Here is a 16,502-nt window from a genome sequence, read left to right as displayed (position 1 = left end):
GTATCTTGGGCCTGCCATAAGGAGATCTGGTGCCAAAAAGACATGGGTTTTGACCTTGATACATCTCTTCTATCTGAACTTTTCTTCATCCTTTCTTTGCACAGTGCATGCAGGAAGAGAACAGGCCTTCTGCCTATAGCACCACGTGGCTGGCTCAGGATCCTTGAGGTTTTCCCTGCACCAAAAGCCTCACAGAACTATCTGCTCCCATCTTGAACTAGAATGGTGAAAAAAGTTTCCTCTTGGAAAAAGTCTTTTTTTTCGGAAATCCAGAGGGTTAATTTCTGCTCCCTTGCTATCTTTCCCTCTGCTTTTCCTTTATTCTGAACCTTGCTGTATTCTTTTTGCACTGATTTTAGCTGAGGTCTTTTCAGACAGTGTTGGCCCCGAGGAGTGGCTGTGAAATGGTGGGCAGCGGTGTTTCCCGAAGCCGTAGGCAGCCCTTTCCTGCCCAGCGCAGCGGGCTTGCCTGGGGCAGCAGAGCGGCGCCTGCTCCACGCATCCCTGAGCTGTGTTCCAGTTTACGCATCAGCTGCCTCTACAGAAAAACTGGCATACATAATCTTAAAACAGGCACTTAAAGATTTTGCATGAAGCAAAGCACATCTGACTAGGGTAGGATTTTATTTCACTGCTCACAGGACTGTTGCAATTTCTTTGTTGTTAGATACGACCTATTATGGAAGAGAGATTAATTCTGTGACTTTCTTAAATGCACACTCTTGCTAACAGGCTGATTTGAACTGAATTCTGCCGTGAGCAAGCAGGTACTGAGAAGTTTCCTTCCTTCATTTTCTTTTTTTCTAGATGACTTTGGAGCTGCTATGTTTGTGTAGTGCAAAGTCACTTATAGATTGATTTCCCCCCCAAGAATAAACAAAAATAATGTTTCATTTAAGCAATTCTGTGGGGCTCTCCCCCTGCATAAGATCTTACCGGTTAGCAGCTACGAAGATTTAAAAGCCAAGGTACAGATGTCACAAGCCGGCATTTTTTTCAGTAGCGTGGGATGAGCCTCCATGGTCTGTTACTGTGCAGTCATCCTCTGTCTGTTGTCCTCTGGGTAATGCATTAGTCTTGGCAAACAAACCCCTTGGAGTAGGGGAGTAGAAGACAATTTCCTTTTCACAGACCTGTAAATTTAAAATCTTACTTCCGTGAAAGAAAACGTCATCCCTTCAAAAAACTATTGTGAATGTGAGTGTGTATGTAGGGAAAAAAGGAGGACTGAAAAGGACTGCCTTTTCTATTCAGCTCTCCTTCCATAGCCTGTGAAACTTGTGTTCCTAAGTAACAAGAATCCTGGGTCCTTGGAGATGATTAGCATAACATTAGGTTCCAGCATGCAAGTTCAGGTGGGAGGGAAACAAACTGTACTGCATGGAGTTCCTGGAAGTGTTAGCCCTTGATTTGCAGAAAGAAAAAAGATCTGGACCTCATTAGAAGTTATTTGTTATCTTAGCTGTTGATTTTAATTCCTTGGTTATTTCACTTCCCTTGGCTGTAGTGCACTGCAAAAAACTTGCAAGTTATGTCAGATGTCACAGCATTTATGAGTCTTGGATGGACATGAATAGAGTAGGGAAGATTGATTGTGCAATGCAGCAGAGGGTGTGAGCTGCAGGTTGAATTAATCTGTCTGTGACTCCCTAAAAGTGCCATTGGTTTCTGTTGCTCTGCCTCTGGGAGAGTGTTTTCTGTTGTATCATAAGAATTTACTGGAATTGGTCTCTGTGGCTGGGGCCACTAAGCTGTAGTAACTGACTGCAGCAGTTTTGAAGCAAAAAGTCTGACCTAGGCCAGTAAATACATGTGATGCAAGCAGTGTCCCAGAAATGGAGGAGGTTCCTTCCTTCCTTCCCTGTCCTAGGGTTGCTGGGTGCTGTGAACAAAGCAGATCCAACCTGGAGCACTGCTGTCAAGTCTGACCATGCGGCCACCTTTGTGCTGGGAATTAAAATGAAGTACACTAGTGATTTGTTCAGAATGCTACAGAAGCACAGCGGTAGTCTCTGTTGGTTAAGAGGGGACAAGGCATGGACCATGTCTGTGGTATAGTTTTACTTTAATATTTTTCTTATTTATACATTTTTTATATCTCTTTTCTTGAAGCATAGTGTAATATTAACTGTAAACTCGTATGTTCAAACAAGAAGGATCTTGCACCTTTGCTCAAACGTAATCTAATCTGGCACTTTTCCAAGGTTTGAGAGTGATTGTAGAGCTTTGGAAAGAGAGCTGACATTCTGCTTGACCTCTACTTTCCCAAGTTTGAACTTGGATTGTGGCTTATAAAAAGGATTAACCTCATAAAGCTTTTGGAGTGCAATGATTCTTCAAGAAAAGTTGCTTGAGGAGAACCTCAGCCATGTTTTGCAGACTTGATATGTCTGAAAAATGGAGGACAAAAAGAAAGCTGCCTAAAAATACCTTACAATAATAAGATATGCAAGTATTACTCCTGGGTTTCTGTAGCTGCACCCCCTCTAGAAATATAGGCATTTGCATTTATAAAGTAGTTTTCTCCTTTCTTTTTTCCAATGAGCCTCTTTTTTTAAGCACTTACTGCTGTTGTATAGCTCCAGTTGTGGATGTACTTTGAGCTGTTGCTGTGCTGGCCAGGGAGGTGTTGGCTGGAGAAATGTTGTTTGGTTATGGATTGCTAGGAAAAAGGGAGAAATACCTGCAGTGTGTTCTGAGCTCCTATGAAGGAACAAGGGAGAATGCAGAATTCCAGATCTCTGGGGTCTTGGAGGGAACTGCTTGCCTGGTCCTCTGAGAAGCAGAGGGATGGCTTTTGGAGGGGATTTGCTGTATTTGTCCATGTGTGTTATGATAAGGTGGACACATCAGCCCCTCTGAGTTACATAGTGACTTCCAAGGTCTGCAAAGTGAGGATTGTCTTGACACTTGGAGAGACTTCCCTAGCAGTTCAGGCCTACAAACAAGAGTAGTTCTAGTAGAGCATAAAAACACACCCAATTTAATATATCTAGTGTATTCACATAATGTACACACAGACTGGGATAGTTTAGTCCTCTGTGTGTTGTTTTAATTGGGCTTTATAGTGCTCCCACTCTAAAATGTTGGAGAGCAGGGGGGATTGAACAGGCCCATACATTATGTAACTCACTGCCTATGGATTCTGTTACAAATATAAAATTAACAGGAGTAGCTTTTTGTGAGTCTGCTGCCATGAAAAAGGAAGAACTTAACCTGGTCCCTCTGGGGCAAGCATACTTCAGTCAACACCAGGAATCCTGCTCCTTCCGTTCAAGATACTCTGCATGAGTTGCAAATGTTTGTCTGATATTTAGAAAAGCCAGTGCTGCAAAGCTCTCTGAAATCTACATACAGGATAAGAGGGCTGTATTGCAAACCTTAAGTGCTCAGGATGTCTGTTTTCCACTTCAGAATTTCCACGTTGAGTTACACATGGCTCAAAAATTGGGGTGCGAAACCACTAAATTGCACTCTAGTCAATGGCCTTTTTTTAGTTTTTACATTGTGCAACTGAAAACATCATCTAATCAATTGATTTTTAGGACAGAGCCCAGGTGCTGTCTTCCAGTATCTGATATGGATGATCCCTTTATGTGTTGCCTGGTTGCTATAAACGTAATTGCTACATTTTATGTACTCAGGAGAAGTAAGCAAAGCCTAAGAATTGGAGACCATGAGGTAGAATTGTTCCTGGATTTTGCTGTTTGTTCGTAAGCTAGGTTATTCCCTAGACTGTACAATCCCTCTGTCAGATACACACTTCCCTCTGAGAAGGAGCTTAAGCAAGAAATAAAATACTGGGCGTAATTGTACATATACAATTAGTGCTTATCCTTAATGTACACCGTTAGCTGATAAAGGAGTGAATGGGCAGTAAAATAATGATACATGATCATAAGAGCACACAACAATTTACTACAGCAAATTCAATAAAACTGTAGTGGTCCTAGAGCATTTAGGTCTTTGAGGCTACTTTAAAACTAGTTTTGTGTTTTTTCTAGAATGATCCAGTACAGAGCATGAGATTGCAGCTAGTTATTCATGCAGTTGTTTTATCATCTATGGCCTTGTATCTTATCATCTCTGGTCTCTGAAACTTCCCCAGCACTAACCTAACCAATGACACACTGTGATCCTGGAATGATTTGATCCGTGATGAAACATAAATATTCTCCTAGTATAGGCAATCTGTTGTTTCTGAAGGATGAAAACAGGGGGAACAAGGGAGCATTGCACAGAAAACTAGGGTGTTGACTCTCTCGTTCAGAAGCAGATTATTTCAATCAAATGTTTGTTTTGTACAGGAAACACTCAGGAGGGGAAAAGACAATGCTCCAGAAATGGCAGGTAAGCTAAGTCTTGGCTCTATATGGAAAAGTGAAGAAAAAAAAATCAGCACCTGTCTGTGTGTCTGTATAAAGAAAAGTTTGTGCGTGCTTCAAGGCCTAAGCTGTTCTCTCACTGCTTGAAGTGAGTATATTGGCAAAAGGAGCAGAATATTTGCATCCTGTTAATGCAGAGAAATGTGGTGCTTCTGTCTGGCACATGAAGAGTGATCACATGCACGTTTTTAAGCAGAGTCCAAAGAAGACTACCAAGTTGAAGACTACCTTGTCACAGATCGTATGTTCAAGCAAATCAGTGTACCTGATAGACTGTTGTCTGGGGTGTACTGTTACAGAGATTGTGTGCATTTTGCTTGCTTGTCAGTTGGGAGAATTTTTTTGCAAATACGATGTAAAAGCACTGTATAAAAAAAAATGCAAATGGTTTGTTTGAGGAAGAGTCAAAAAAAGAAGAGTGAGATTCTGGTGAATGGATTATTTTACATGAAAAAATGTGCCAATGAGAATGGCAGTGACTGACAGATTGCTCTGTTTGTACTTGTTGTCCTAGTGAATGGGGGAAGCACAGAGTGCTCAGGATGACTCTTACATAGGAGGCTTTAATAACTGTTGTTTCTTTGTCTTGGCAGAAGAGGGAGATCAGTAACTTTGATTACCTCATGTACCTGAACACACTGGCTGGCCGCAGCTACAATGACTACATGCAGTATCCTGTGTTTCCATGGGTCCTTGCTGATTATCACTCCCAGGTAGGTGCTTGCAACTTAGCAGCATATCTCTGCTTTCTATGATAGTAGCCTTATAGAGGCTTTTTCAGTGATGGCACTGAAGCAGAGGGGTCTAGATCAAAGATTCAAAATTAAGATAGTTTGAACCAGACCTATCCTTTATAGAATAACCATGTTATAGAATAGGCTTGTCTTCAACTCAGCCATCAACTCAGGATGCTGTGATAGCTTCTGCCTTAACAAGGTGGATGAACATCAGTTAAATGCACTCCTAGTTAGGCACAGGCTGCATCCACCCAGCAGGCAAATAGGGACAGGCATCTGTGACTCTTGACAATGCAGGTTTGCAAGAGACAGCTCTTGGAAACAGTTTGCAACTTGTCCAATCCTTTATTCAGTTTTGAACACTTGCTTTAAGTGACGCTCATTGCTACTCTGTTTCCATAATCACTCCCCAGTTGTATACACGGCTGCACTGTTAGCACTGAATCTGTGGCCTTCTTGAATAGATGAAACTCCCAATGCAGCCTTGCCACTGTCAGTGTCATTGAGTTAGTCATGGAGTTAGTCATGGTGTTTGAGACTCCAGGAATTTTAAGACTCCACCTCTGCTGTATTTTGTTTTTCAGACTCTAAACCTTACTAGTCCGCAGACATTTCGGGACTTGTCAAAGCCCATGGGAGCTCAGACTGCAGAGAGGAAGCACAAGTTCATCCAGCGCTACAATGAGGTAGAGAAGAGTGAGGGTGAGTGATTTTAGAGACTATCATATATCAGAGGCTTGGGCTCCCTCAGACCCTTTGTGATGCTGATGAATCCCTTTTGAAAATGATCATCCAAAGACTTTACAAAACTATGGCTAAAGTATCAACATGCCAAGGAAATTCCTGTATTTCTGGACACAGAGCAGCTTAGGGTTTAAAGACAAGTGACTCCCATAGAACTCTACCTTATGTGCCTTCTGCACATAGGAGAATACAGAGATGGTGGTAACTGTGCACATTAAATGCACATACGCAAGGTATGCTTTTGCTCACAGATTTTTGGAGATAAGTGTTTTGAAGACCTGCTCCCTGTTTAGTTCTGCTATGATAACAGGATGTTATGGACTTGAAATGGTTGATTTTTGCACTGAAACCTGATTTGTCCAACTTCTAGGAGACTTGTCAGCCCAGTGCCATTACTGTACTCACTATTCATCAGCAATTATAGTAGCATCTTACTTGGTCCGAATGGAGCCCTTTACACAGACCTTCTGTTCTCTGCAGGTAAGGAGGCAAGACATTTGGCTTCACCACTACACACCTTGTTATGAGCCACATAGCACACGGTAGTGGCTGGCTAATAAAGGGAGGTTAATTCTCTTGACATTTTCTGTGTGCTCTCTGTGGACACCAGGCTCATTGAAGGCTCTATCCTGTATCTGCTGCTGAATTCATTGAAATATTTTAATGGGAGCAGGATTGATGCCTGCTCTTTTTCTGTGATTTTTTTTCTTTGTTGGGGTGGGAGGTTGTTTCGAAGGAGAAAGGTTATTTAGTTTTGATCCCGAGATACAGTTTTTAGAAAGCTCAGGCATGCAAACACCTAGATAATGTCTTCCTACTTCTCTGAACATTGGGCTGTCTCTGGCATGAAGTCTACCTATATTCATGGAGCAATGCTAGAGATAGCTAGGTTAGGATATTGCACTTCTTAGGCTGCTATCTCCCAGTGAGGGTTGGCCATGTCTCCTACAGCTCTCCAAGTGGTTTTCTGTTATCTGGTCTTTCGTATTTTTTTTTTCTTTCTAAATGAACTAACACAAGTAAAGCACTGTGCTAATTAAGTAATAAGCCCTATGATATTGGCTGCTACCAGCAGTAGATGCTGGGTTAGTGAACCACCTGAGGCAATGCTTACTATGGCACTCTGTGAGCCATATGTTAGCTGCAGTCACGAATGACTCTGGAACAGCTATTGCTGTTGTAAACAACAGGCTGCTCCATCTCGCTGGCACAATTTTTATGCATAATAAGTCCCCAGTCTGAGTGGCTGCTTTGCAGCTCTGGTTATGGGTGTTTGGCAGATAGCTGACATTTCTCAGTGGATAGCTGCATTCAAAGGGTACCGAGACCCAAAGCACTGAAAACTTTGTGTGGAGATAGGCTGACTAAAATTGCTGACTGCTTTTTTGCTTCTCATTCCTTTGCTGTTATGTTGCTGCATGTTCAGCTGAGCTCACTCTGTTCCCTGGGTGTCTGCTCTTACTGTGCAGTCAGATGAACAGCAGACCTGAGAACCATATGGTCAGTCAGGAGAAGGTTGGAAAAGAAGTATTCCTCAAGTTAAGACTTTGGAAGGGTGGTGAAATGGGAGATGTGAAAGGTTCGCAGAATCTCTAGAGAAGAGGGAGGAGAAAAAAAAAAAAGAAAAAAGCCATCATTATAAACCCCAAGCTGCCAGTTTGGAAGCTCAAGAAAAGAAATCATAGAATCATAGAATCATAGAATGCTTAGGGTTGGAAGGGACCTCTAGAAATCATCTAGTCCAACCCCCTGCACACGCAGGCTCACCTAAAGCACGCGGCACAGGACTGCGTCCAAGCGGGTTTTGAAGACCTCCAGAGAAGAAGACTCCACAACCTCTCTGGGCAGCCTGTTCCAGTGCTCTGTCACTCTCACTGTTAAAAAATTTTTCCTTAAGTTCCTGTGGAACTTTTGGTGCTTCAGTTTCCGTCCGTTTCCTCTAGTTCTGTCCCTGGCCACCAGTGAAAAGAGACCAGCAACATCCTCTGCACTCCCTTCCTTGAGGTACTTATAGACTCTGATCAGATCCCCTCTCAGCCTTCTCTTCTCCAGGCTGAACAGACCCAGCTCCCTCAGCCTCTCCTCGTAGGGTAGATGTTCCAGGCCCATGATCATCCTTGTGGCCCTGCGCTGGACTCTCTCCAGCAGCTCCACATCCCTCTTGTACTGTGGAGCCCAGAACTGGACACAATACTCCAGATGCGGCCTTGCCAGGGCTGAGTAGAGGGGCAGGATCACCTCCCTCGACCTGCTGGAGACCCTCTTCTTAATGCACCCCAGGATCCCATCAGCCTTCTTGGCCACGAGGACACACTGCTGCCTCATGGTCGACTTATCATCCACCATGACACCCAGGTCCCTCTCTGCAGAGCTGCTCTCCAGAAGGTCAGTCCCCAGCCTGTACTGGTGTCTAGGGTTATTCCTCCCCAGGTGCAGGACCTTGCACTTGGCCTTGTTGAATTGCATGAGGTTTTTCACTGCCCAGTTGTCCAGTCTGTCCAGGTCCCTCTGGATGGCAGCGCAGCCCTCTGGGGTATCGACTACTCCTCCCAGTTTCGTGTCATCAGCACACTTGCTGAGGGAGCACTCTGTGCCTTCATCCAGGTCATTGATGAATGAATAAATTGAACAGGACTGGACCAAGGACTTGACCACTGGGGGACCCTGCTAACCACAGGCCTAAATGAACTAGACTCTGCACCGCTGATCACCACTCTCTGCGCCCTGCCATCCAGCCACTTCCTAATCCACCTCACTGTCCACTCATCTATGCAACACCTTGGATGCATGCGTGTAAAAAACAAAAAGTGTTGACATATCAACATCCCCTTGAGTGTCTTTGGTTCCCCTTGAATCAAAAAAAAAAAAAAATCTGTACTTTACCATAGAAGAAGGCAGTAAGAAAGCAATGTCACTGGTAAAGGAACTATATAAGAAGTTTACAGAATGTTATTTCACGTTTCATTTAAGTATGTGGAGATTTGACTTCAGAGAAAGGTCTTGTAGGTACTTTGCACTTAGGACTGGAATGGGTCAAGTATTGGTTTGCTGGACAGAGATTGGATGGTGCCTGTGTCTCAGCAAGTCCCTCACCCAGCAGCCAGCACCCTTGGTCAGTGGTGTCCTAGAATTCCTTCCAGCAATTGGTCTCAGTAGCACCTAAAAGCAGCAAGGGTTTCTATACTTGGTGTCTCTGCTGGAAAGGTGCTCCAGGACTTCATACCCTTGATGATCAGTGACACCTGCTTTTGTTTCACCTCAGGTTTTATCCCTGTTTGTTTATACATCAGTGTTGCATTTCAGCTAAACTGAATGGTGTTCAGTTTCAGCTTGTGTTTTTCTGATGCACTTATCAAGAATAAGGTACTTACTCTTTATCTTGTCACTGACCCTAGAACATTTAAACACAGTTTGCAAATGCAGGTAATTAATTCTCAGCATCTTGGGGGTAAGTCTTTGCACCTTCATAAGGATCTCTGAGAAACTCTTTGAGCTCTTTGGATTTAAAGCACCATCAAGGTTCAGTTATGCTTGGATTTGTAAACATAAGGAGAACTAACTTCTCTCTAGAGATCACTTTGACTGGTTGCTTTCTATATACTCTGCTGAACTGTAGTTTTAAAAAACTTGTTTTTACCAGTATCCCTGATCATTGTACTGAAAGCTGTAAGGGTTTGTTGACTTCCATTCTAAAGGCATAAGGCAATTCTGGATTCTCCTTTTCCCTTTCAGTGCAGTTTTTGCATTCATAGAGAGAGAAAACTCATTATTTCTGATATAAATATATGCAAATAAATTTATTAATATAGGAAATGGGAAAATCAGTTATTGCTTCCTTTATAAATAATACAGGCTTAAGTTTTAAAGATATTACTTTTCCCTAAAATGAATTAGACAGCCAGGGAAAAAATCACATTTTTTCGTGGTGGTAATATCTTTAACTAGATTTGTCGCGCTAACAGCATTTCCTATGTATATATTATTTTTATTTAATACAGGTAATCTTTTTATTACAAATCATATTGTTTCTCTGGAGATTACCATCAGCTCTCATAAAAGCTGCAAAAAAGATGAAAAAGCATCAATCACCACCAGACACAGCACACTGTGTGCAGATTAAATATACAAACCCCTTTAATATGCTTCAATGAGGTACTTGTTAACTGTTGATTTATTTATAGTCCTCCTTCTACTCTGTTTTAATTTTGCTTTGAATTTGACTCCAAGGGTCCCTGCCTAATAATGATCAAGAGCAGGATGACCTTGTGCATCAGATTAATTCCAGCTTGGCTTTCTCATGTGATTTTAGCTACTTTTTCACTCATAGTCCCTTGAGTGGATGTGGAAAGTCTCCACAATTGTCAGTGGAGTAGAGAAGAAGGACAGAAAACACATGGAAGCATAGTGGGAAAGTGTCCTAGAATAAAAGCCTGTCAGAATTCACCTTGTGGGGAACTGCAGGGGGTCTTTTCATGTGGAAGTTGTGCTGGATTTTTGTGGGAGTCTGTCTCAAAAGATGGGATACCTAGAGGATAATCAACTTCTCTGTTGAGCTTCCTTATGTGTGCTTCCTTATCTATGAGAGTAATTTCTCATTACCAACAGATACAGCCACATGTCACATTTCTGAACATCTAGTTCTCAGGCATAGTGGAGACTAGATCCAGAGGAGTTACAAAATCCAATACCAGATGCTTATGATGCATGAAGAATGGTGTTTGCAGTCTGAAAGCAATGTAAGAGCTACTGCTCAGAGTGAAGATGGCTTAGCTGCTATTTTTGTATTTAATAGATTGAAAGTCAAAACTTCAACTGTCCTCGTACAGAAGGATGGTGTTCTACCAGCCTGGTGTGTGCAACGCTCTAAAGGCAGAAAGAAAAGTAACCAAAGGCTATTGGAATTTCCCAGGAGGTCACATACAGACAGAGCCTAACTACGAATTGGTCCTTATTTGGCCTATTGCCCCACAAAGATTTTTGTCATCTGAAATTTATCTTTTTTTTTTTTTTTTTTTCCTTTTCCTGTACGTGCTCAGGTTACTTCTTAGCCTCCTGTAGTTTTGCATACTTAAATCCACCTGGGGTGGATGTTTCTTATGAAATAAAACCACCTCTTGCTCATATGCATGAAACCAACTGGTGACTTTTCATTTAGGAGTGCTGTGGCTAGTCAAGGCAGTAGGCATGATGCATTCATTTTTGTCTGACAGCCTTTCTTACCACCAGTTTAGCTGGTCTTCCAGCCTCTTCAGATAAGAAAGTTCAAGGACCGGGCCTGAGGTTTAACTTACTATTAATTTAAACCTTCAGTGACTAGATGATCTCTAGAGGTCCCTTCCAACCTCAACCATTCTGTGAGTCTGTGTGAGTGATGTAAAACATCTATATCAGAGCTGCTGGTTGCGCTGTTGTTCCTGTTTTGCCTGTGACAGGAGCTCTGAATGTCATTCAATGTTGGCCACAGGACTCAGTCCAACACGTCTTCGTGTTTTGTGTAACTGGGCAGAAAAACAGCAAAATAGAAATCAAGCCCTGCTATCTTCACACATACCTGTATGACCTTTCTTTCTGTAATACCTGTACACCTCACATTCATTAATAGTCATACTCATTAAGTTATTCTTGCATCACCTCTGGTTTTATTGGGTCTGTTCTGTCATCTCATTGGCCTGTTCCCTACCTCATGAAGCCACTTTGAGGGTTGAGCGATTGAATGTGAGCAACCATGCAGATGTTCATACTGCATCGCAGAAATGTTTAAAGACAATTGCAGTATCTCTGACCAGGTCCCGTGGGCCCTAGCAGTGGGATGTAGTGTTGTATCTCATAGCTATACCTTGCCTCTTAAATTAAAACAGGTTTAAATGATCTCAGGACTGTGCATGAGACAGCTTTTCTCTTTGCTCCTGTGCCAATTCAGCGTTGAGCCCAGGCGTTGTTCCCCTTCCCTTCCTCCTTGTGTTTTTGCCTCCTCCCCATGTGCATTGAATAGTTTTGGCTGACATCTGCCTACAGGGCCCAAGCTTGCCTTAATCCAATTAATATTATTTGCGTGGTATCACACTTTCCCAAGGGCTTTTTTTTCCCCTGGGGGATTGCACACAAGTTGAGTCACAGCTAAAGAAATAAAGCAAGAATGTGTCTTCTGCTTATAAAGCACTTCAGGAAGAAAGGAACAACTTACCTCTAGAAGCATTAATATTGGATACTCTGATATTCCCAAGCTGCCCTGCGTTGTTTCTGATTGCCTTTGTGTTATTACAACGTAGACAAGGTCTCCAGGCTTGATGGCATTCTCTTTTTGCATATTTCCAAGACAGCACTGAATAGGGTCACAGAAAATAGAGCTGAGTCAGATCTTGAGGTCAAATAAGTAACGAAGTTGATATTTCATCATTAACAAGACTGTGCATCTGCTGGATTTTTGAGAGAATATTCACACTGTTTTCTGTCTGTCTTCATGTCGCAGGGCGGGAGCTTTGATGTTGCAGACAGGATGTTTCACAGTGTCAAAAACACATGGGAGTCGGCATCAAGAGACAACATGAGTGATGTCAGGGAACTCATCCCTGAATTCTTCTACTTGCCGGAGTTCCTAACCAATGCCAATCACTTTGAACTAGGTAAGTACTAGAAAGGACTTCAGTGCTTACTCTAAAGGACTTCAGCACTCTCCTTCCCCAGGATGCCAAGAGAAAAGATCCAAACTGTGGATTGAGAACCAGTCCCTGAACTGTGTAATGAGGCTCTTTAACGATATGAGATCAATTCCTATTATCAGGAGGCTTCAAGAATCAAAGCTTCTGGTATACAAATGATGCATGCAATAAACAGTGTGTTTGCAGGCTCAGAAGGGCCTATAATCTATTTGTTTACTGTGTGCAGGAAATGCACATTTTATCAGACAAGAGAGTGTTAAATTTGACTGTTCTGGTGGTTCAAGTTGCCAACCGATCTCACTATCACCATGAAAAAATTTGTAAGGGTCCTCATGCACTTGATCTGTAGCCTCTGGCCTTGGGCAGTATCGCAAACCCTTCTGAATGTACACTGCCTCTAGACCCTTTATGCACTAGTGATGGATATTTCTAGGCAAATCAGTATTCAAAAATAGGCCATTGAGTGTTTCAGCCCTGACTCTTAACAGCACTTTACAGGCAACCCACATTGTTTGCAATACAAATTTTTGTATTCCAGTGGATGCTGTTTGGCTAACAATTAAAGTAGAGATAAAATATCTAAAAAATCATCCTAAGTCAGTGACAAGAAAGTCAGTGATTTTGAGGTCCTGTTTTAAACTATTTGTACTTAAGATTTCAGTGGATTGAGACCTATGCCAAGGCAAGAACAGATTATGAAAATTTGTCAGAAGACTGTTAAAAGCTAGTAAAGATGTGGGGTAGTTTTTGCCTCAAAAGGAGGCCAAGTAGCAGAGCCTGGCTGAAATCAAGATCCTGACCTGGATGCAACCAAGTGAAAGTAACTAAGAGGCATCAGAAAGTCATGGATAAAGAGCAAATATACAAGAGGATTTTGTAATCTTGTAGACAAAAAACAGAGCAAATTTTCACTGCTGTGCTGTTAGGACACCTGATGTTCAGACCTGAGCCTCAGTTTAGATGTACATTTGTCCAGGCTTGTTACACTGTGCCCTGATTTAGAAACATCTGCTCACCTTCAGAAATGAATCAAATAGCAAAAGTCTTGACAGCACTGTACTTCCCAGAGTTAAGCCCATGGGATATTTTATAAGAAATTGGGCCAGCAGGTTGGTCTTCTCTGAGTTTGCAGTTGGGACTAAAATGGTTTATGCTGAGGGCATGGATATTTCTTTACTGTATCAATGACAGTTGCTAGAACATCCTCTCAGTGATTTTTTTTTAATAGATAAAAAATCCCAAGAGAAATTGCTTCTACAGTATTTTATGACACTGTATTCCATGTGGGACTTAAAACTGTTTTTGAGAAAAAAAACTTTCACTTCACTGTTTTGGGTAAGTTTTTCCCAAGTACAATATATTTGATTCTTGTTTCTAATTTTTCCTTTGTACTCCCTGCAGGCTGCATGCAGGATGGAACAGTGTTGGGAGATGTGCAACTTCCCCCTTGGGCAGATGGTGATCCCCATCAATTCATTCACCTGCACAGACAGGTGAGTGAGTAGCAAGTTTTGTGGCACAGTGGTGATGCACACATGCATGCAGTGTTTAAAAAGGTCCACTTATCACCAGTCAGCTGCCTGCTTATTTGAACGATCCACCTTCATCTCCGAGTCATTCTACACGTATAGTTAGAGAGGAGGTTGGTTGTTTGGGGGGTAAAATCCAGTGTGATTTACTGCGTTCCATGAAGTCATCCTTAGCAATCTGAAAGCAAATAGTTTTAAAGGTCCAGGGCTCTACCTCAATTAGCACTGTTTATTAATAAGAACAATGTCTTTAAGAAGTCACCAAAGATGAAACTGTCTAGTAATGGGTGCAAAGGCAATTCCCTATGAAGTTTGTTGGATTAAACGCATAATTTGTAGCTGAGCGTTATGATGCATATCTCTGTTAGACAAATAAAGAAATTAGCTGGACTGCATTGCCTTTACTGAAAGTAAATACATTATCTTATGTGATGTCTTACAGTAGAGGGAGTCAATCAATATTTGTGAGTGTCATACATACTGTTGCTATGTACAAGACTGTGAGTTGATTATCTATATTAGCATTGATGCAACTAAGCAAGCCCATGATTTTCAAGGCATTGCATCCTCCTGGCTTGTCACTAGTATCTGCAGTTTCTTTCTCAGTGGGTTCTTCTGCTCACTTCTACACGTAGAGTCCTGCCTTTGGAGGTTCAAGTCTCACTCTCTAATTTTTTTTTAGCTTGTAGTTAAAACTGATGGTAAGAGTGAGACTGTTTAACTTGATGAGTTTTCGCATGTGTTCAGGATACTTCTAGGACTAGACATGGGCCTGATCTGAGCCTGTGCTTTTCTTCGTGCAGTGCTTCTGTGCAGTAGCCTTGCCTTTGTTTCTGGCTCAAGACTGTTGAGCACATAACTTTGGTATATACTTTCTAAAAAATCATTTCAGTCATTTACAAAATGTAATTGAAGAGTCTGTTCTGTAGTCTCAATACACAAAAGCTTGTGAATTAATGATATTCCAAGATATGTGGTGTGGAGAATAGATACTTACTACTACTCGTATGTCTCAAGTGTCTCCATGCCTCGTAACCTGACTCCATCGTGAGCTGTCATACTGTTTAGTAACCCAAGCCAGTACATTTAATTTACAGCATACTCAGTAACCAATCAGTCCTTTTTCAGAAGCTACATCAATCTTCGTGTTCTTTGTTTTATATTTCAGTGTTGGTTAGATGTGTAGCTTAGATCCCAGCCCTGCGTTACTAGGCAGGCAGCATTCAATGAATGCAGGGAGCAGTTTTTCTCTGGAACACTAGTTCGGTTGAAATGTGACTGTATCAGGAACATCAAGAAAATCTTTCAGTAGATCACTTCAACATTCTGTCTTAGTTACCAAACTGTTTCTAAGGGACCTTTTCATTACAACATTCATATTAGATTGCAGGCAGAATTTAAAGTATTTTTATGATACAGCTATTATTAATACCATTTAGTGTATAGTTTTTGTTATCAATAAAAGGATGTAATTTTTCCAAATTAATCATTTATTTTTTTCTGGATGCATGAGAAATTTTGAGAGTTGAGCTATTTATTGTTTTTTGAAAGAAAACACCATATCAGAATTTTTTCCAGAATGTAATTTCCAGTTTTCAGTCAGTGCTGGCAGGGAGAAAAAAAAAAAAGCTCTATCCTCTGCCTGTTGGCAACCTGCTAGCTTAAGGAGGCAAAGAAAGGAGACAATGTTTTTGCCAGACAGGGAGCTGAGATGCAGAGAGATACTTCAGGCAGCCGAAGTTCTTAACGTGTGCCCAGTAATAGGTATTATTGAGTCAGGGTGGTGCTCAGGAAATGATTCAAAGGCTCAGAGCTCTAGCGGCCTGGAATGGTGGTGGAAGAGACCTGAGCCTCAGTCAGTGCCTGTCACCATGTCACGGTGCGTGTACAGGGAAGGAGGAGACCTTGTTGTAAGTGTTGTGTGCGCTGTAGGCTGGCTGGCAAGCATGGTCCGTGCTCAAATGAAGAGTTGAGCTAGGGAATGCCTCCCTTGCAGGGCAGCAATTTTGTGCTACTCCCTGGTATGCTTTTGAAATGCATCTCCCAATTACTCCTGTTTAGTGTGGTTTTGTTTCCACTGGAGAGTGATCTCTGGTTGTATGAACTGTTCTACTCAATTACTTTCTTACAGAATGAAACCAGTATCTATCTTCCATGTGTGCACCTAAGACTAGAGCTAGCCTGGCATAAAGCACCCAAGGTGCACGCAGTGTGGATGCTGGGACCCCGGTAACACTGTTTTGTTCTGCTGACTTGCTTCCACTGAGCTGCACTCTTTGGTAATACAGGCACAGCTGATAAAGCCAGAAAACTTGTACTAATTAATTCACATCTCAAATAGAAGCAGTTGAACAAATGGAAAATGAGATTTATAGACTCATCTTCTTAATGATTAGACCCAATGAAACCTGAAGTACATTCAGTCCAGTGTTCTCTTTCCAGCATTAG

General features: G+C 41.9%; 1 protein-coding gene across 1 annotated transcript in view; it reads left to right on the top strand.

Annotated features, from left to right (window-relative positions):
- WDFY4 (WDFY family member 4) overlaps positions 1 to 16,502 on the top strand; it is a 116,791-nt gene that overhangs the window by 84,308 nt on the left and 15,981 nt on the right. Inside the window, exons 47-52 of the mRNA XM_088528838.1 lie at positions 4,308 to 4,350; positions 4,979 to 5,098; positions 5,707 to 5,824; positions 6,237 to 6,346; positions 12,336 to 12,489; positions 13,927 to 14,018. Of these exons, the coding sequence (XP_088384964.1) occupies positions 4,308 to 4,350; positions 4,979 to 5,098; positions 5,707 to 5,824; positions 6,237 to 6,346; positions 12,336 to 12,489; positions 13,927 to 14,018 (637 nt within the window). The remainder of the gene's footprint in view (positions 1 to 4,307; positions 4,351 to 4,978; positions 5,099 to 5,706; positions 5,825 to 6,236; positions 6,347 to 12,335; positions 12,490 to 13,926; positions 14,019 to 16,502) is intronic.

This window comes from Tinamus guttatus, unplaced genomic scaffold (genome assembly GCF_059628265.1).
Source record: "Tinamus guttatus ecotype Peru unplaced genomic scaffold, ASM5962826v1 Tinamus_guttatus_pri_ptg000314l, whole genome shotgun sequence".
Lineage (NCBI taxonomy): Eukaryota > Metazoa > Chordata > Aves > Tinamiformes > Tinamidae > Tinamus > Tinamus guttatus.
Note: the sequence above shows the minus strand (reverse complement) of the source record. Positions and strands in the feature narration are given on the sequence as shown.